The following is a 21189-nucleotide window of genomic DNA, read 5'->3' on the forward strand; positions in this document are numbered from 1 at the left end:
TTACGCTATACTATGCACTAAGTATAAGTGTATTAGGTAATACCGTATCGAATACAGCTTATATACTATGCACTAAGTATAAGTGTATTACGCTACTGACTGTTTGACCAAGTAGCGACCACAGTTGGTCGCCATTTTTGACCGTTTGACCAAAAGGCGACCAACTTTGGTCGCTTTTGAGTATATAATATATATATATATATATATATATATATATAAAACAGGAAAAAAATTAGGGTTATTTTATTTACTTATTTTCAAATATAGCGACCAAAGATGGTCGTTTTTTGGTCAAACGGTCAAGAAAGGCGACCAACGTTGGTTGCTGTTTTGGTCAAACCAGTCAATACTTATATAGCTACCAAAATAGCGACCGATATTGGTCGCTTTTTTTAATTGCAGAACTCAAAATCAGGTTTCCCCTCCCAAAATCTTATTTTCTCTCACACAAATTTCCCAACTTCTCTCTCTACTATTTCTCCTCCCCTTCTCTATTTCCCTTACACAAATCAATCTCCCCCACCCGTTGCCACCACTGTCATCGCCGCCGCCACCACTGTTACGCCGCCACCACCACTGTCAATGCCGCCACCACTGTTCCGCTACCCCCCACTGATTTTAGCCTCCTTTTAATCTACCAAGGTTAGTAATCTACCTATTAGCTTTTTAATTTTTAAATTTTGCTATATAATTTTATGTAATTTGTTAGAGTTTTTGTCTATTTAGTATTAGGGTTGTTTGTTTGAACTACATTAGGTAATATGAGTTTTTTACATTAGGGTTGTTTGTTTGAACTACATTAGGTAATATGAACTTTTTACTATTAGCTAATATGAACTACATTAGGTAATATGAAATTTTTACTATTTAGTATTAGGGTTGTTTTTTTTTTGCCTATTAGCTTTTTACTTATATTGAGTTCAATTGTGAAAAGATACAATTCATTGTCTTAGAAGAGGAGCAATACCTAAATAAGAGTACCTAAATTCATGCTTTAAACTATAAATTATACATTTATAAGATAAGAAAAAAGATTTAAAGGGAGGAGTTTATTAATGTATTAACTAATTTAATTTGTTCTTGCTTTATTTAAATAGATGGAACATCGTTCTTGGATGTACAATAGGAATTATCCTAATCGGCGGGGATTGCGGGAGGATTTTGTAGAAGGGGTTGAGGACTTTATTAGACATGCAATGTCACTTCCGCCATACATAAAAGAAGGAGTAATTAGGTGCCCTTGTGTTAAATGCGACTGTATGAAGTTTGGAAAACCGGAGGAAGTTAAGGTTCATATTTATATGAAGGGGTTTATAGCGAATTACTTTGTGTGGACTTATCATGGAGAGATGGATGGTAGCGATGGGATATTTCATAACATGGTTCTTGGTGAAAGTAGTAGGTCGAGGGAGAATAGAAATAGTGATTCCAGAATTCATGATATGGTTGCGAATGCTTTTGGAATGCACTTTGGGGGTGAGCCCAACGAAAATGTTGAACAAACTCCTAATGATGAAGCAAAACATTTTTATGAACAGTTAGAGGAAGCTAGTCGTCCACTACGTGAAGGTCGTCCGCACTCTGAGTTGTCTGTTGCAGTTAGATTACTAAGTATGAAATCTGATTGGAATATTTCTCAAGGAGCCATGGACTCTGTCATTGACCTTATGCGTGAACTAGTTGGCGAGGAAATCGAATTACCTGGTGATTTCTATAAGGCAAAGAGATTAGTTTCTAAGTTAGGACTTTCGTCAATGAGAATTGATTGTTGTGAAGATGGTTGTATGTTATATTATAAAGATGATGCAAATTTAAGCATTTGTAAATTTTGCGGAAAGCCTCGTTTCAAGAGGCTTTCCAGCGGGAAGATGGTCGCTATCAAGGCGATGCATTATTTACCTCTTATACCTAGGCTAAAGAGGTTATATGCGTCGATGAGTTCTGCTCCTCATATGAGATGGCACTTTGAAAATAGAAGACCACCTGGTGTTATGTGCCATCCTTCAGATGGAGAAGCTTGGAAGCACTTTGATAGGACATATCCAGATTTTGCTAGTGAACCAAGGAACATTCGGTTAGGTCTGTGTGCGGATGGCTTCACGCCTTTTTCTGTATCTGCGATACCGTATTCATGTTGGCCTGTCTTTCTTACACCTTATAATCTACCACCCGAGTTGTGCATGACTAGTCCATATATATTCTTAAATTGTATTATCCCCGGTCCACGTAATCCGAAAAGTTTGATAGATGTATATTTGTAACCTTTGATTGATGAGCTAAAACAATTGTGGTACGATGGTGTTGAAACATATGACATATCAACCAAGCAGAATTTCAATTTGCGTGCTAATTTAATGTGGACAATTAATGATTTTCCTGCGTATGGAATGTTGTCTGGGTGGATGACTGCTGGGAAGCTAGCTTGTCCTTACTGCATGGAAAATAGTAAAGCGTTCACTTTGAAACATGGCCGAAAGCAATCATGGTTTGATTGTCATCGTCAATTCTTGCCTGAGGGTCATGAGTTTAGAAGAATGAAAAATGCTTTCAAAAAGAATAAACTGGAATATGATTATCCACCTCCGATACTTTCAGGTGATGAAATTTGGGAGAGGGTCCAGAACTTCAGTAAAGTTACTGAAGTTCCACCGCATAGATTCCCCGGATACGGTGTTACTCATAATTGGACCAAACAGAGTATATTTTGGGAGTTGCCTTATTGGAAGGATAATCCTCTCCGTCACAACCTTGATGTCATGCATATTGAGAAGAATTATTTTGACAATTTATTCAACACAGTGATGGATGTTAAAGGTAAGACAAATGATAACCCGAATGCTAGAATGGACTTACAAGAATATTGCAGGCGGCCTGAATTACACTTACAGACAGCAAACAATGGTAAGTTATTCAAGCCCAAAGCAAGTTACACATTCACTTTGGAGGAAAGACGGCAGATTTGTGATAGGGTAACGAAATTGAAGATGCCTGAGGGTTATGCGTCGAATCTTGGGAAAAAAGTTGATATGGAGGTAGGGAAGTTGAGCCATTTGAAAAGTCATGACTGTCATGTTTTCATGGAGACCTTAGTGCCTATTGCGTTTTCTGGTTTGCCTGAAAGAATCTGGAAACCTATCACTGAGATTAGTTTGTTTTTCAAAGACTTGTGTTCTTCCACATTAAGGGAAGAAAACCTACACCGGATGGATCAGAACATTCGTGTAACTTCGCCTGATGTGATGGAACACCTTCGAATCCACCTTGTACACGAGGCACGACTTGGAGGGCCTATTCAATGCAGATAGATGTATCCCTTTGAGATTTAATATTATAGTCCATATATAATTTTCTATTTTATTTGAATGTTCTTGGCTAACCTGAAATTATGTAGGACAATTGGCAAATGCAAACAATTTGTTAAGCAGAGGAATAGAATTGAAGGATCTATATGCAAAGCTTATCTTGCAAAGGAAACTGCTCATTTTTGTTCTTATTATTTTGAGAGTAATGTGCCATGTGCTAGGAATAGGCCCAACAGGCACACGGTCGCCCTTACGAATGATCCATTATATCCGCCTATGTCCATATTCAATCAACCAGGCCGATGTTCTAAGGATGGTAGAAAGAGAAATTTGAGTGATATGGAGTTCAAGTCAGCTACACTTCATGTGTTGCTAAATTGTCCCGAAGTAGTACCATTTCTCAAGTAAGTATTGATTTAATAGTTATCAAAATACAAAATTTACTGTGATTACATCTCAATGCAACTACTAAAAATATTTGATGTGTCACAGTCACTTCGTGGGTCAACTTGGCCAAGATGGTGTATATACGACATTTGATAAGTGGTTCAAACAATTTGTAAGTATATCCTTAAAATATTCTAACACTATGTAGGTAAACAATGTTTGGAAGTTATGCTAACTTATGAATTTTGTTAACAATATGTAGGTAAATGATCCAAATAATGATGTAAATCAATTTTTGAAAGATATATCTTGGGGACCTGGTGTTGAGGTCACAACATATTCCAAGTACGTTGTGAATGGTTATAAGTTTAATACAGAGGATTGCTCTAAAAATAAAAAAAGCAACAACAGTGGGGTGTGGGTTTAAGGTGGTGATGGCAACCAAGTTGGAGATATTGATTATTATGGTGTGCTCAAAGAAATAATAGAACTAGAATATTCAAGTTGGCCATTTAAGAAAATTATTCTCTTTAGATGCAAGTGGTTTGACCCAAATCCAACAAGAGGTACGAGAGTACACAATCAATACAACATAATTGAGGTTAATCATACGAGGGAGTATAATCGCTATGATCCTTTCATAATTGCACATAATGTTAGGCAAGTGTATTATGCTCCTTATCCATTGAGGCAGAATAAGTCCGATTGGTGGGTTGTAATCAAAACTAAGCCTGTAGGTAGGGTCGAAGTCGAGAATGTATTGGATGTTGCATATCAAAACGATATCTCCAGTGTTCACCAAATAGTGGACGAACTTTTAGAAAATAATTTGGAACATCCTGAACACATATTGGAAGAAGTTGATATAAATGAAGTAAGAATTATAGAAAACGAGGAAGAAGAATCAACTGATGAAGCTCAAACTAGTGAGGAAGAAGAATTCTCTGACGAGGAAGAAGAATTCTCTGACGAGGAAGAATACGTCGATGAGCTTTAAAAAGTTGGTTTCTTCGATAACTCTCGTTTATAGATAGTTTCCTTATATGTTTCAATCTAAATATGTATTATATTATGCAGATGACAGGCAAGGGTCGAGGTAACAATGAAGGTAGTGGTTCTCGGGGTCGAGATAAGGCTAGGAAGCAAAAGAGGAGGGTAGAATATACTACTCATCAATCTTTTACACCCTCTTCTGATTTGCCTATCACTATGCCACAGCCTCTACCCCATGGCTATACTGAGCTGCCACAGCATCACCAGCCCTACACCTTCGTGCAGACCCCGGGTGTTTCTTCACAGGGCCATCGGACTGTGCGTCCGACATACAGTCCACCTGCCTCACTACCACGTGGATCCCACCCAGCAGCATCACATGGATCGCATCGATCCATGTCACAGCCACATGGATCACAGCCATCAGCGTCACAGCCAGTCGGGTCACAGCAGTCAGTATCACAGCCACTTGCGATCCGTGCAGCTATGTCGCAGTCACAGGGATCACATCTATCTTCATCAGCGACTCCACCTATTGGAGGCCTTCGTTTGCGGGATAGTAGCTCTGACCCCCCTACTCCTTCCACACATGCCTCTGATACACATGTTTCGGACGATGATGCTGATGCTGCTACTGCTGCTGACGAGGAGGTGCATTATGATCAGTATGGCAGGATCATCATAGTCCCTGAGGGTGATGGGTAAGAGTTATTTGTTATTTTTATGTTTATTTTTTTGTACAGTTTTTACTAAGATATTAATTTGTTTTATTTATTAAATTGCAGGTTCCTCCCGAGTAATATTACTACGAGGATAATCACCAAAGCAACCAGAAAGCTTTATGATGCCCCTTATGCGTCTTGGCGTGAATTCCCATTCTCACTGAAGGAGGCAATTTTCAATGAATTTAAGGTATAAATGTTCTTTTAAGCAGTATAATTATTTATATTTATGATATTTTCATATAATATTTAACTTTTGAAATACAGAGCAAGTGTGTATGGGAACACCAGTATAGCGCGGACGTGGCTGCAAATTTTAATCTCAAAGCTCGCAAGCGGTTGTCGCATTCTTTCTCCATAGCTAGACAGCTGAACCAGAAGCCTGGCTGGTTGCTTCAAGAGTTTTGGGATGATTTGCAAAGGCAATGGCTTACTGCAGAGTTCTTACAGAAGAGCGAAAAGGGAAAGAAAGCTCGCGCATCTGAGAAGGGAGGATCCTTGCACACTGGAGGTGCGGTCAGCCTGGGGACAATAAAAAGAAGAATGGTACGTAATTGCTTAATTTATTTTAATTTTCAAAGTATATCTATTCTATTTATTAATTAAAATTTATGAGTTTTCAGGAAAAGAAGTTGGGCCGTCAGATGAACCAAGATGAGCTATTCAAGGAGACTCATATTGTGAAGAAGAAGAAAGAGACGGATGAAGAAAGGTGGGTCGAGGGACGAGCCTCGACTGTACATGTAAGTTTTCACTTTTCATTAAGTATTTTCATTTACTTTTATATAAATTTTGAAATTCAAATTCAAATTACGTTTTCTTATAGGATCGCTTCAGAGTTGAAGCTGAGGAATTCATACGCAGCCAGCCACCATGAGTCGGGCGCGCCATTCAAACTTTCGGCCGAGAATGTTGAAAGACTATGGACGCGGGCTGCAGGCGGTCCAAAATGGGGGAAGGTATACGGCCTTCCTACTAAGATATTCCATCGCTATAGGTGTGGAATGCAAGGAATAGGGACTTCCTCGCAAGCCGAGCAACTTGATGGGGAGAGCCTCTCCGCTATGCGGGAGACTGTGACAAAGCTCACATCCGAGCTAGAAGCGTCCAAGGAAAGAGAAAAGCTTAGAGATGCTCAGTACATTGGCGTGGTCGCTCAGTGCCAGGGCATGCAAGAGCAGATCAAAAATCTCCTAGCTGGATCTTTTTCGATTCCCCGATCTCGGCCATCATCGCCAGAGGCTGCCCGTCCCCGTGCTCGTTCGTCCCGTCCTCCAAGTGGCCGTTCCTCCCGTCCTCCCCGTGATCATTCTTCCCATCATCGACAAATAGACCCTTCTCAATACCGTGATGATGATGAAACTTCATCAGAGGGTGATGATAATGATGTACCAAACAATTAATGAATTTTAGACAATTTGAACTAGAAAAATACAATTTGTTTTCCATTGGGTTGTAATAAGAGTTAACTTAGTTTGGTAGTTCTATTGAAATTTACACTTTCTTGGTTTTAATGTAGCTTTTAATGTTGTTTTTGTGTTGTTGTTGTTGTTGTTGGGTTATTGTTTGGTATTCTTATTGGAATTGTTGTTTGAATTGTTGTTGTTGTTGCTTGTTAGGGTTTTGGTATGACTGGCAGGTGGTGTAGCTGCCAAAACAGACAGTTTCTGCCAAAATAATACACAGAAAAGCGACCAACATTGGTCTCTATTTGGTCGCTTTTCACGTTCAAAAAAAATAAATTTCTGGAGAATAGCGACCAGCGTTGGTCGCTACTTACCCAGATTTCTACAAAAAGCGACCAAACTTGGTCGTTAATTTACGTTAAAAAAACAAAATTTCTGGTAGATATAGACGACCAACTTTGGTACGACTAAAAGTACAAAAAATAATTAAATTCATGTATTTAGGGACCAAAGTTGGTCGCTAGTTTAATAAAATATATAAATTATTGAATAAAAAGCGACCAACCTTGGTCTCTAGTTTCCAGATTTTAAAATATAATATTTGGGTTAGAGACCAAAGTTGGTCGCTTCTTAATGATTAATAATAAATAAATAAATAAAGTATTTTATATTTAGAGACCAACTTTGGTCGCCAAATTTATATTATTAAATTAATAAAGCGACCAAAGTTGGTCTCTATAGTCAATATCCAGAATATTTGGTCCATTTAGCTTAGAGACCAGTGTTGGTCGCTAATTAGCGACCAAGTTTGGTCCCTAAATAAAAGAGACCATCAATATAGCGACCAGGCATGTTTGATCGCTTTTTGGTCGCTTTTGGGCCTATAAGCGACCAACTTTGGTCGCTTTATTGGTCGCTTTTTGTGGTCGCTTTTTACCGGATTTCTAGTAGTGAATGCCAGATTTGCCTAAGAACGAATGGACTTTCTCAATTTTTACTAACCGAATCTAATATTTTTATCTTTAATTACTAGAGATAAGTAAGAAACAGATTGAACTTACTATAAAAGAAATGTATTGGAGGTTGAAATAAAAGGAATATAAATATCATACAATAATGACAACCACAAAAGTAATTCTGTGTGAATTGATGAGTACAATGCTGGTCCATATTTTAGTAGGTACTAGTAATTTTTTTTAAAAAAAAAAACCAAATTATGATTTTTTATTTTTTTATTTAAACCAAATTAAGATGGAGTAATGATAGCACAGTAAAGGAAACTCAAACATGTACGTGAAGAATATAAAGACTGAAAAGGCAGAGTTTTTACACCATACGTTTTACATTTACCACTTTTGAACACATTAACTAAATTTTAGAAAACGTTCTGAATCGAGCACAAAGAGTGTTTATGCAAATTAAACTCTTTTTTCCTTAATGAAAGAGATCATAATCGCATTGATGTAAGCAAATTAAACTCTATCACATTGATTGACGTTAGTTTAACTAATGTTAAGAGAGATCAAGTTATGATGTAAAGATTCAATCACACTGATTGACGTTAGTTTAACTAATGTTAAGAGAGATCAAGTTATGATGTAAACAAATTATATTCTATTGGATCGTGCAAAAGAAAAATACTACTACTGTTGGGTTTTATTATTAATAACAAATAACAAAAGAGGTGTGAATGGAAAATGATGAGAAAAGAAACGGAGGGAAGTGAAATTTGAATGAGTTCACTTTACTAATGCACTTTGTCCCTCATTGGTAGAAGGAAAGAAAATCTTTGTGTATATATAGAGAAGCTCATCTTTTAGCTCTTAAAGAGTTAAGAAGAAGGCAAGCCTTGCGCCGTCGTCGCTCGGCTTCGGCACAAAATTCTTTTCCAATAATTAATTAATTAATTAACGAAAATTCAACAGCTATAGCTGTTCTGAAACAGTGTCAAACCTGTTACCAAATTGGCTATAAATATTCCTTCAAATCCCAGAATATTTACTTACGAAATTTTCTGATCTTTCGGCGTTTTTGGTACCAACACTCCGGTGAGTTAAATCGTTCTATCCTAGGAAGATATATTCCCGAACCTTGGGTACTTGAGAGGAATAATTTTCTTAAGGACACAGTGTGTATTCAGTGTGCTCGATTTATTCCTATACTATTTTCAGAATTTATTTTGAAGTTACTATACTGTTTTCAGAATATATTTTAACGTTCTAGTTTTACTAACTTTCTGTTTCTATTTTTCAAAAAGTTTATTGTTTTATCAATTTTACAGCAATACAGTTTTTGACAACAACTGCCTCCATATTATTACTTGAAGAGTTAGAAAATTGTATATTACGTTTTGATTAATACTGTAGTTTTAAGTAACTATTAAAACTGTACATATAATAAATAAATAAAAAATAGGTTAAAAGTCAAAGTTTGATTTTACACGGAAGAAGTTGTCGAACTCTGAACTCATAATATAGATCACACCTTAAAATGGATGGTTGATAATGTCGTATGATTTTAATTGTGATACAATTTTCGCCCAACCTACTCCCTAGGAAGCTTATTTCACGTGATATATAGCAAGCAAAAGGCTATCGGTACGCAGTTAATATATCAAGCAAAAGGCTATCGGTACGCAGTTAAAACCTCGAGCCTACTACTCGGTTTCCTAATTTATTTGTTGGTTCTACAAAGGGAAATATCAAATACATATGCAATTCATATGACACAATTTGGACACGAAAAAAGGAAGACTTCTCACACTTGTACTCCAATTTTTACTTGTTCACTATATTAAAATTATATTTTCTCTTTTACTTGTTTATTTTAGCAAATCAAAATAAAAATAATTTTTTACTATTTTCCAATATTTTTGGAAATGCTATCCTTATTCAACATGAGTCACTTTTTCAAGGACTCAAAATGGTTCTTTAATGGTCCTAATCAAGCTCAGGTTTGCAGTGGCGTAGTCAGAATTTTTTCCTAAGACATTGAAGACGTCTAAGAGGTTGTGCCGGCTTTCTGGGGATCATGATCATCAAGTTTCTGAGCCATGGCCATCCGTGGAGGGTATGATCAAATGTGATGCAAATTATGTTCCATTGACACCCATAAGTTTCTTGGAGAGAGCAGCTAATGTTTTTAGTGATAGATTATCTTTTTTTTTTTTTTATCTATGGTTCCTCTGTGACGTACACTTGGAAAGAGACCTATGCTAGGTGTATAAAGCTTGCTTCTGCTTTGGTTCAGTTGGGGATTTCTCGTGGTGATGTGGTAAGATTTTATGTCAACTTGTTCATGATATATCCCATTAAGAAATGATTTTAATTCTGTCATTTGAGATGTTAACAGTGTTACATGGCTAGAAATTATGCATTAATTAATTTGCTATTTAACAAAAAATTTGGGAAGAAACTCATTGGCAAAAACTTACTTCAAATTGGATTTTAAGTTATATACACTTAGGGTGCGTTTGGTACGAAGGAAAACATTTTCCTGAAAATGTTTTTCAATTTTCCCATGTTTGGTTGGTTTAAATGTTTTGGAAAACATTTTCCCTTATGAACTTATTTTCCTCCAATTGGAGGAAAATGTTTTTCCAAAACTCCTTCTCAACCTTCTCTACTCTCACCAACCTACCCCCACCCCCTTTCTCCAAAAACGGTTTTTTTTTTTTTTTTACTTAAATTTCAGTTTTTCTGTTACACCCACCCTACTACCCCTCCACCCCACCCCACCCCCCAACTGTGTCCTCCCCCCTCGCCCCGCACAAAAACTTTTTTTACTTTTTTTTCTTTTGTAATTTCAAATTCTATTTTTTTCGTTTTTCCCACCCCACCCCACCCCTGCCCTCCCCCCCCCCCCCCCCGACAAAAGGATTTTTTAATATATTTTCAGTTTTAGTTTTTTTATTTATCGGTTTAAAGGTTCAAAATTTTACAAGTTTCAAAGTTATGAGTTCGGAGGTTTATTTGTTTGGAAGTTTACGGGTTTAGAAATTATAAAATTTACGGGTTAGGAATTCCGCGGTTTCGAAAGTTTATGAAAAATGTGGGTTCGGAAGGTTGTTGGTTTGGAAGTTTATGGCTTCATGTTTATTATATCTAAATTATTTATGAATACTCTTGAGAAGTCATTTTCCGTAATTTGCGTACCAAACACCGGAAAATGAATAGGATTACTACTTATTTTCCAAGAAAATATTTTCCACGGAAAACATTTTCCGTTATACCAAACACACCCTTAGTGTAAAAACAACTTAATCAGTTATACCATGTTATTTACTATGATTTGTAGGTTACTAGTGCATATACTTACTTATTAAATAGATTTACCTGTAATTACATTTAAGTAACCTAATTGTGTAAATATTTCTTAAACAGTCAGTGCATAAAACTTAAACTCTCTTGATATTTACTCTTTTGGTGTTTAATCAATTTCTTTCTTGTTGCACCAATTTAATAATAATGACACAATAACTTACATGATTTAGTTCCTCAATTTTATGTATTTGACATTCTGTAGGTTGCAACACTAGCTCCTAATGTACCAGCAATGCAAGAGCTGCATTTTGCAGTACCAATGGCTGGAGCAGTTCTTTGTACATTAAACACACGACTTGATTCAGCTATGATATCAACACTGTTAATGCATTCAGAAGCAAAAGTATATTTGTGGATCAACAGCTGCTCCAACTTGCTCAAGGAGCAATTTCTTTTCTTGCTATCAAGAAAACACAACCACCTCTTCTTGTTGTAATCTCTGACAATATTGACAACTCTAACACTTATGAATATGAAAAGTCTCCTCAAAAGTGGCCATAGTGATTTTTCTATAAGGTGGCCAATAAGTGAATTTGACCCTATTAGCATTAACTATACTTCTGGAACAACATCAAAACCTAAATGAGTTGTTTACAGTCATAGAGGTGCATATCTTAATTCTATTGCCACATTTTTGCTTCATGATGAGTTCATTACCTATTTATCTTTGGACTGTCCCAACATTTCACTGCAATGGATGGTGCCTCATTTGGGCTCTAGCTGCATTTGGTGGCACTAATGTTTGTCTAAGACATGTATCTGCAAAAGAAATACTTGAAAATATTTCATTGTACAAGGTGACATATATGGGAGGGGCACCTACTGTCTTGAACATGATAGTGAATTCATCGCCGCGTGACCAGAAGCCACTTCCACACAAGGTTAAGATTATGACAGGGGGTTCACCACCACCTCCACAAATCCTTTCCAGAATGGAGGAGTTGGGATTTGGAGTAAATCACTTATATGGACTAACAGAGACATATGGTCCAGGTACAAGATCAATTTCATGTATGATCACTGAACTTAACCTACTATAAAAGTTAAGTCACAAAAACAGTTCTATGACTTTATTGTTGTCATTGGTAAAGTTCAGTTACATTATCGTGACAAAAACAAATTTGTGATTTTACTGTGCAGTTGATAAAATCCGGTCATAATACGTGAAATTAACCTTTCAGGTACATATTGTTTGTGGAAGCCTGAGTGGGATTCTTTGCCTCCAGATGAAAGATTTACACTGAAAGCAAGACAAGAAGTGCAACATCTTTGTTTAGAGGAAGTTGATGTAAGAGATTCTGCCACCATGGAGAAGGTGCCCGCGGATGGTGTAACAATGGGAGAAGTTATGTTTAGAGGGAATACAGTTATGAGTGGTTATCTGAAAGATGTCAAAGCAACAGAAGAAGCTTTTAGAGGTGGATGGTTTCATACTGGTGATCTTGCTGTTAAACATCCTGATGGTTATATAGACGTTAAGGATCGGTTAAAAGACATCATAATCTCTGGTGGAGAAAATATAAGCACAGTTGAGGTGGAAAGAGCCCTGTATAGACATCCAGCAGTGTTTGAAGCAGCCGTAGTCGCACGACCAGATAACCACTGGGGACAGACACCTTATGCATTTGTGAAGTTAGAAGGAGGGATTTAATGTTAGTGATAAAGACATTATCAACTTCTGCAGGGATAATTTGCCTCATTACATGGCACCCCGGACAGTAATATTTCAAGATCTCCCCAAAACATCGACTGGAAAGATAGAGAAATTTATCCTAAGGGAGAAAGCAAAAGCCTTGGGCAGTCTATTCTGAACGAATTGAAGCGGCAGGACAGGGATTGACTTTATGAAGTCATCTGCTAAATAGTCTGTGGATCATTCTTTCATGCCAATAAGTTCAATACTGGACATTGCTGGTAATAACACTGATTTCTACTTTATGTTATGTTCCAGCAAGAAAAATGATCTGTACCATAAATTGGGATACACTGCAATAATACAGGTTAACTATACTAATAGAGTAAACGTAATTAGACTATCATGTCATTAAAAAAGTAATTACGGGTAATCAACCATAATTAATGGAAGTAATAACTTGAAAAACAAAATTTGATTACACTGTCAATGAATATAAATAAAATCCAGAAAGAAAAAACTTTCTAGCTATGCAGATTGAACATGAGATTATCCACTCATGAAGTTTGTTTTATTTTATTTTTCTGTTCTACATTTTCTCGCTAAACTTCAAGTCTTCTGTTCAATTTGATCTACACATACTAGAAACAGACCAAGATTTTTCTTCCATTTATCTATCAAATGAAATTTACAGGGTATCTGTGGCTTCAAAAGATACAAACGTTGTAAGAAAAATAGAGGCTATGAAGTCCTAAGGTTTGAGTAGAACAGTACCAGATGATTCTACTCCAGGTAGCTAAAGTTGCAAAATTTTACACCACAGCTGATCTATGTTGGGTATGTTGTTCAATAGTAGCTCCATTGCCTTAAGCTTTAACTTCATTTGAAAATCATGCAGCCTTTAATCTCAACACGTTCCTATGATATTGCAACCTAGAAATGAAGGAACATAAGAAAGTGGAACTCATGACAAAAGATGCACATGAAAAGACGGCATAAATTTGGCGTAAATGGAAGGCGAAAGTACAAATAATTCCAAATTTGCATAAGGTAAGGGCAATTCAGTAAGGGGTCGTTTGGTTTGTGGGATAAGTTAACAATTTTGGGATAAATGCGGGATTATTTTATCCCGCGTTTGGTTGAATTTTCCATTTTGTGATTAGCAATTCAAGGATTATTTATACCACAATTATGGTATTATTTTTGTACCAACATCATAACAAACCTTGGATAAAACACCAAAATGAATGATTCCCTTCTCCAAAGCTCTTCTAACAAAGTCCTTTAAAAATCCAAGATTAGTCCCAACTTATCTAGTTTGAAACAAAACACATGTTTATATTATATCCCGTATCTCCCATTTTCAGTCCAATGAAACAAACATCTATCAATAAAAGTATATTCACTAAATAGTCCTGTCATTACCTGATCTTCATATTATAATCCCATCACCATAATCCGGTATAACTTCTTCACAACCAAACGACCCTAATAGGTACGCTTGCAAGCAGTAGGATTTTTCTTCTTACTGCTGCATAGAGGGGCAAGCCAGTAATGGAGCCACATTGGCCTAAAGGTGATTAATTGATACCCTTTGTCAGAAAATTAAACTGTGTATAGGTGAAAATCTCTTTTATGTATATATATCGATTGTTGAATTCCATTAACATAATAATGAAGGCTACCAGAGTGTGACAAAGGGGGTTGAAATAATGCTTTAGGTCATGGCTCGACTCCTATAATTAAACCCCCTTTCTTCTCCCTCGGCCCCTAATGCAGCAATACAAGTATTAAAGCGGTTCATATTTTGCCAAGTATCCGAGATCCTTCTTCAATTGCCAGAATCTAGTTACAATTTCAATTTCATTTTTTTGGGGCTGTGGTGGTAAGTAGGGGTGGAAAGAGGTGGATGTGGGTTGCATGTGTTATACAGATTCCAGCATTCATGACATTCCATCTAGAAGTTAAAATTTTAAAGAGAAGCCAATACATCAACATTAGTGCATGTTGTGACCTGACTAGTGAACCATATTGAAAGTTAAAGTCAACTGACCTCATTTTCTTGTGAGTCCTGTAAGAACCACCATGGACCATTCTTCGCTGATAATCTAAAATAGAAACATGAATTAAGAATTATGCAAACAGAGTGAAGCAATGGTCCTGGATGGAAGGTACTTCAGAATGTAGAATCTAACAACATATTCAATTTCCACAGAACATATTGTTAAACCAAAAGGCCCTTGACTATGGCTCTTATTTATATTTTAGAAAAAATGATGCTCTTGTCAACGTGTTGTAGATTCAACCAGTCAACCCTCCCCCCCACCCCCACCCTAAAACACCCAAAGAAAATTGTAGATTTGAAAAGTAACTAAAAAGAAAACGTTGGCCTTCATTTCTTTTGTAAAAGAGATGCATATAAATGTGGGAATAGAGATCCGAAAAGATGCTGGGGAACGAGTTCACCAGATTTACGGGGAATTTGACATTTTAGAAGGCTTCTAAATGCCAAGAAGTCGAGAATAATCAAACAGGTCTAGGTTCGAGATTGTAAGTTCCTAGTCTACATATAGTAGTTTATTTGGTAGTTAAATTACCTCATGAAACCAGCCACAGAGCGCAATCCCATGAAAATAGTCAAACCCGACCAAACTCCTGGAAGACCAATTATAGGAGTAGCATAAAGCAGAAACACTGAAGAGAGTGCACCCACGATCATCTACAAATTGTGAGGAAACGTCAGTACAAAGTTCGTATTTTCTTTTAATTATTGTACCATTTTTATAGAGGTTGCTTACCATGGAGATAGCTGCAAATGGGAAATCTGAAACACCATAGTGGAGCCCATCAAAGATATAGGCTAGAGCATTAAGGGGTTGACTGGCACTGACAAACTGTAAGAAATTGGACACAAAATGCTGAGGAAGATGCAATGAAAGGAACACATAAACTAAGTGCAGAATAGATAAAGCATACCAGTAAACCAGATCTAACGATATCTAGAACTTGAGAGTCGTTTGTGAAGCACTTCGCAAAAGAAGGAAAGGACAGACCCAAAATAATGGCTAACAAAACCCCAGTAGCTAATCCAGTCTGAAAATGCCAAGTGCACTTTGTTAAAAACTTAAAAGAGATTAAAGAAAAAGAAGATAATAAGGAGAGAGAGAGAGAGAGAGAGAGAGAGAGAGAGAGAGAGAGAGAGAAGAAAACAGGAAACAGCTAAGGATGTCTCGACTTTTTTTCCATCTAGGAGAGCTATAAGATGCAAAAAAAGTCTATCTAACCTTTAAAGCTACATGTGTGATCAATTTAACTCGGCTGTAGTCCCGTCTTGCAAAAGAACTTGCAATGAGAGCCTGCAAAATGAAAAACGAAAATCTATGTTTGTCATACAGTAAAAGTCATAAAGATTTCTTCAATGAGGACATATACTTGTCATGCTTTGATGTTTTGCAGAATATCTCGTACAGGATTAGAACCACAGTGAACAAAGCAAAATGTTAAATAGAAATACAAGATTGGACTTCGCAGTGTAAACAGATTTAGGTGCGATTTCAACAAAATGAAATTAAACAAAATGGTTTACTTATCGAAATAAAAAGCAGGTTTATTAGCTCATAAATTCAACTGAAGTCTGCTGAGCACTACTGACTTGTCCAGTGTCTTTGTTTTTATGACAAAGACCTAAAGTGTTCCAAAGAAAGCTTTAACATCCAAATCGGAATTACTGAAAATGTTCCATGCAGGTTTATTAGCTCATAAATTCAGTTATCATTGTTTCCATCATCAGCATGCAAATGTAATTGCAAACTCATTCATAATGGAAACAGATGAATAAAGAGAGGGTAAAAAAATGCTTACCTGACCAGATGCAGCTTGGGCATCTGCCAATAGCGAGGCAGACAACCATACTTGCAAGCATATCTGATGGGCCGCCATGGGTATTGCTCCTAATCGAGCCGCCATTGATGTGCTCAAAGTTACTGTAAGAACAGCAGCTAGAGTTCTCCCAAGAAGAAAACCACCTAATGCCACATGAAAGTTCGAAACTTACTCCCCACAGATACTAACACGAGAGATTCAGACTCTCCAATAATAAACGGACTAGCTTACTTACAGGAACATCATTTTTGATGAATTAATCATCAGAACAGCTAATACTAGAAATTCAACTTCAAAGTAGAAAGAATTAGATCATGTTATGAAGCTTTTTGATTAATTTTTTGTTTCTTCCTAGAATTTCCAGAAGTTTCAACTACAGTGAAACTTACATGAAAGCATCATTCCTCTTTAGTAACTAAGCTTCTAACTCAAGTAATTGTTTTACAACTCTTACGGCGACGACTGTAACTATAATCTGAAGTCTGAAATTTTCTGAGAACAGACTTGTTTAAGCTAACCTAAGGTACTGGGAGCAGCAGTTGAATGAATGTCTTGTTTTTTCTTGATTATCATGCACCAACATAGTAAGTCATACACAACAGCTTGGACAATTTGATAGAAAAACTCGTACAAGGGATTAATTAGCTCAACAAAAATCACATACCAGATTTTAAATAGCCACCAAGTTGCAAGTTCTTAATGCTTGGCAGCAGCAATACAGTCTTTTTATTAAGATGCCATAACATCAAAATGGCCACAATGTATCTGCAATTTAAAGTCATTAATTTATTTTCCAGACGTTGTTATGGAAAAACAAAGTAGAACTTCCCAGGAACATACTGAGATAAGACGGTAGAAATGGCTGCACCAGTGATGCCCAGTTGAAAAATATACATGAAGATGGGAAAGAAGAATACAGCTGACAGATTCCCTAACCCTGCAATATCCACACATTCTCCACCAGTTAAAGTTAGAGAAAAAAATTAAAGGATATTGATAGAATGCCTAGTTATTCATATCTTCAATAAAATAAAATAAAATGTATGCTCAACTAACAGAGCAAGAGACAGCTTAGCTTCTTTCACGTGGAGAAATATTCTGAGGAAGTTTCTTCGTCTAATATTTAGTGACACTACAAACCAAAAGGTAAATACTACTTTGCCAAGAGCTATTTCTTTTCAGATATAGCTCAATATAAATTTTCTGTTACAATGTTTTTCTATGATTGATTAGTACATGACTTGACGCTCAACATGTCATTACATAGAATAAAAGCAAAGTAGGTGCTCTACTTAGATGTGGAGATATATTGTACAGTAACATATCTACAATCCCGAAAATTTAGTACACACATTCATCTACTGATTGCAAACTGCTATTTGAAGGCATGCAATGAAGCAGACAGCAACTTCCTCAAGATGAATGTTAGCAGTAATGCAACGTACACAAAGGCATTAAATGAAAAAGAAAAAGTTGGTTGAGTTGGGCCAGGGAGTTGTATTTTGTATAAACCAAACAGGTTAACACCTAAATTGTAAAACTCTTCTCTTGAATATTCTACCAATAGTTTAGAAGACTTGCCTAAACATATTACAGGGGTTCTTGTGTCCTTAAAACCACGAAAGATGCCTTGCACAGCCAGATAAAGCACTACAGCTGGAGCACCAAGCGCTCTAAGTTTAAGAAAATGCTCTGCTGGAATACGCATGGTTGAATCCTGTTGATAAAGGTTCAAAATAATCTAGTTATCATAATCAAATTTCAATCAGCAAGCATATATGCCGGTCTGTGATGGGCAAGTACACAAGCTTAAAATATAATAGCATTTAAACAACACATCAACCTATTCAAATGCATTTCAGTGAGGATTGTTTACCGTTGATAAACCCATGATGCTGAGAAAGGGTCCAGTGCCCAGATACATTGCTGCGGCTTCAATCAAACCAATTCCAGCAGATAAAACTAAGGCAGTGGAGACAGATGGAAGTGCCTTTCTTTCAGCTGTTTCAGGAAACACTTTGCTGTTTCAGAGGCAGTGCTAATTAAATAATGTTAATCTATTACTCCCTCCATTCCAGTTTATATGAACCTTTTCGCTTTTCTAGATTCAAACTATGTAAACTTTGACCAACATTTTGAAATGCATTTTTACATCATATTGACGTGAAAAGAATTGCAACTTATAGTATTTTTCGTATAGTTTTTGAATGTCCAAATTTTAACTTTAAAATATTGAGTTAATTTAATCCAATTTAGCTTCAAAGATTAGTCAAATTGACTCTCGAAAAGTGAAAAAGGTTAACATAAGTTGGAACGGAGGGAGTAATTATTTACCATCTGTATAGATATATAGATAAATGTGTGACTGTGAATATGTGTAATTAACAAGTGACATGCTTATAAGGAGATCCCCCTTTAGCACCTATGCAAATTTACCAGCAGCTGAATCCTCATCAGCATACTTGGAGATGTCTTCTGCCACGAATGATGTTGCCACACTCAGGAGAGGGATGTTGAACACCTTCGATATTATGTTAAAGATTGATACAGAAATGCCAGCTGATGCCAACTCCAATGCACCTTTAATCAAAGCAAAGAGCTAGTCAGGTATGAAGTGGAGTCCACTATCTCCAATAAACATTTATCTATAGAAATACTGCAACAATGAAAAAAATAATACAAAGATTGAGTTAGGAAAATGATGCATGCGCCAACCAAAAAAGTAAATGGCAAAAAGTTTGAAGGACCATTCAGTAAAATCCTCAAAATCCAAGCAAGAACCTTGTGGAACTCTCGTTTCTCTGTAAAGAATTCAACAAAGCAATTTCTTGAAAGAATGCACTGAATTTCGAAGTTCACAGAACAAAATCAACAGGAAGACTGAAGTTTTACTGTCTTAAATTTATTTCTCAGAATAAGTTAGGAAGCTCAACCAAAGCAGTAACCAGCATTGCGTGACATATTATCTCAAGTGAGATCAATTAATGAGTGCATTTAGCAACAAACAAAGAAACCATTCTCAAAGGAGAGAAATAACAGGATAATACTAGCAATATAATGCAGTAAATGGGGGCAGAAGCATAAACAAAATGGAAGATTGGACAATAACTAACCCATTCGTCCAATATAAGCTGTCTCCATTAGTTGTGCCAGCGGTTCAATTGCTTGACCAGCAATAGCAGGCAAAGAAAGCATTATAAGCTCGGTTTGTACATCCTGAGTTGGGAATTGTTCGGTAGAAGTTCCTGGCAATGCACTGAGGCATAGAACTTAGAAATTTCCCATCACATTCTCACACAAACATATCTTTTTGTGCTGGTAACCAATGCATAAATTATACAGTCAAACAAAGATATACCAAAAGATGAACACTATTTGATTCCCCTATGTAAGTGTAACATCTCCAATTTGCACAAAAGAGTTTTCCACACAGAAGTTTGTAAAAACAGATTAACATGGAGGCTTTTCAATCTTTACATCCTAGCCTTTGTTAATTTCACGTATGATCACTAAACTTTACCTCTAAGGTTGTAATAGTAGAGCCACAAAATTATCTTTTGTCACAAAATTAAACTAACTGAAAGAAAAAAGAGGTAAAAGAAAAAAGAGCTAAGATGGAAATCTTACATTGCTCCTGCAGTTAAGAGTTGGTCTCTAGTTGAGCCAAATTTTTCTTCAAGATTAGAAGAATCTACAGAATGTTCATCATTCACTAACCCACAATTCTTAACAACATTGTCCAATCTCGACCTCTTCACAAATCTTGATCCAACATAATTATTCCTTGTTGAAGTTTTAACTAGAAAAACTTTCTTTAAGCTTCTTCTTGCACATTCCCTACTACTAGTTCCAATCTTTACTGCACCTGAGAGCTTAAGAGCTGCCATTTTAGCTCAGCAACAACAAATTCTGCAAAAATTCAAACACCAAGTTAAACTTTTACTCCAAAATCCAGCTTCATTATCACTTCTTCTGTAACTTCATATGTGAAAGTTCAAGATTTCAATAAAAGCAAAACCAAGAATGAAGAGGGAAAAATACAAAGAAACCCTGATAAATTTGATACTGTAAAAGGGAAAATATCCAAAAGGAAAAGTACCTGAAAGGTCAATCTGAAAAGAGCATCAGCAGAATCTAATAAGGTGAACACATTCTTGGATTAATGGATTCTTGAATGGCGGGGAGTATCTTTGCTGTTAATTGTATAGGTAAACGTGCTTATATAGCAGCAATAATAATATTATACTGATTGCATATCATGGTTTGGTGAAGTTGTGGAGGAAATGAAAAGAAAAGAGGTAGGTGGAGTCTCTTCAATTCACTCGCGCCCAAATGTGTTAAAAGAGGCTTATGTCAGCTAATTTTAATAATTTTTTGTTCTTCAATCAATTAAAACTTTACTCCTAACTCTGTGCCATATTTTATCTTTTGTGTGTGTGGGTGGGTGGGTGGGTGGGGGTGGAGGAGGAGTGAATAGTGTTCTTATTAGTATCATGAAATTATAGATATGAGTGATACTTAACATTAGCAACATATGGACAA

At 36.3% G+C, this 21189-nt stretch overlaps 1 protein-coding gene and 1 pseudogene across 1 annotated transcript; one reads left to right on the forward strand and one right to left on the reverse strand.

Annotated features, from left to right (window-relative positions):
• Positions 9780-13070, forward strand: LOC109211830 (annotated as a pseudogene).
• LOC109211821 (protein DETOXIFICATION 45, chloroplastic-like) lies at positions 13209-20983 on the reverse strand. The gene is made up of 15 exons (XM_019375408.1): positions 20747-20983; positions 20275-20556; positions 19761-19903; positions 19084-19227; positions 18524-18648; positions 18229-18364; positions 17488-17584; positions 17312-17412; positions 16627-16790; positions 16050-16121; positions 15742-15858; positions 15564-15659; positions 15363-15484; positions 14819-14873; positions 13209-13698 (listed from the first exon to the last, which is right to left on the reverse strand). Exons 2-15 carry the CDS (start codon positions 20532-20534, stop codon positions 13684-13686), a joined length of 1647 nt encoding a protein of 548 aa, XP_019230953.1. The 5' UTR covers positions 20535-20556; positions 20747-20983; the 3' UTR covers positions 13209-13683.

This window comes from Nicotiana attenuata, chromosome 2 (genome assembly GCF_001879085.1).
Source record: "Nicotiana attenuata strain UT chromosome 2, NIATTr2, whole genome shotgun sequence".
NCBI classification, from domain to species: domain Eukaryota; kingdom Viridiplantae; phylum Streptophyta; class Magnoliopsida; order Solanales; family Solanaceae; genus Nicotiana; species Nicotiana attenuata.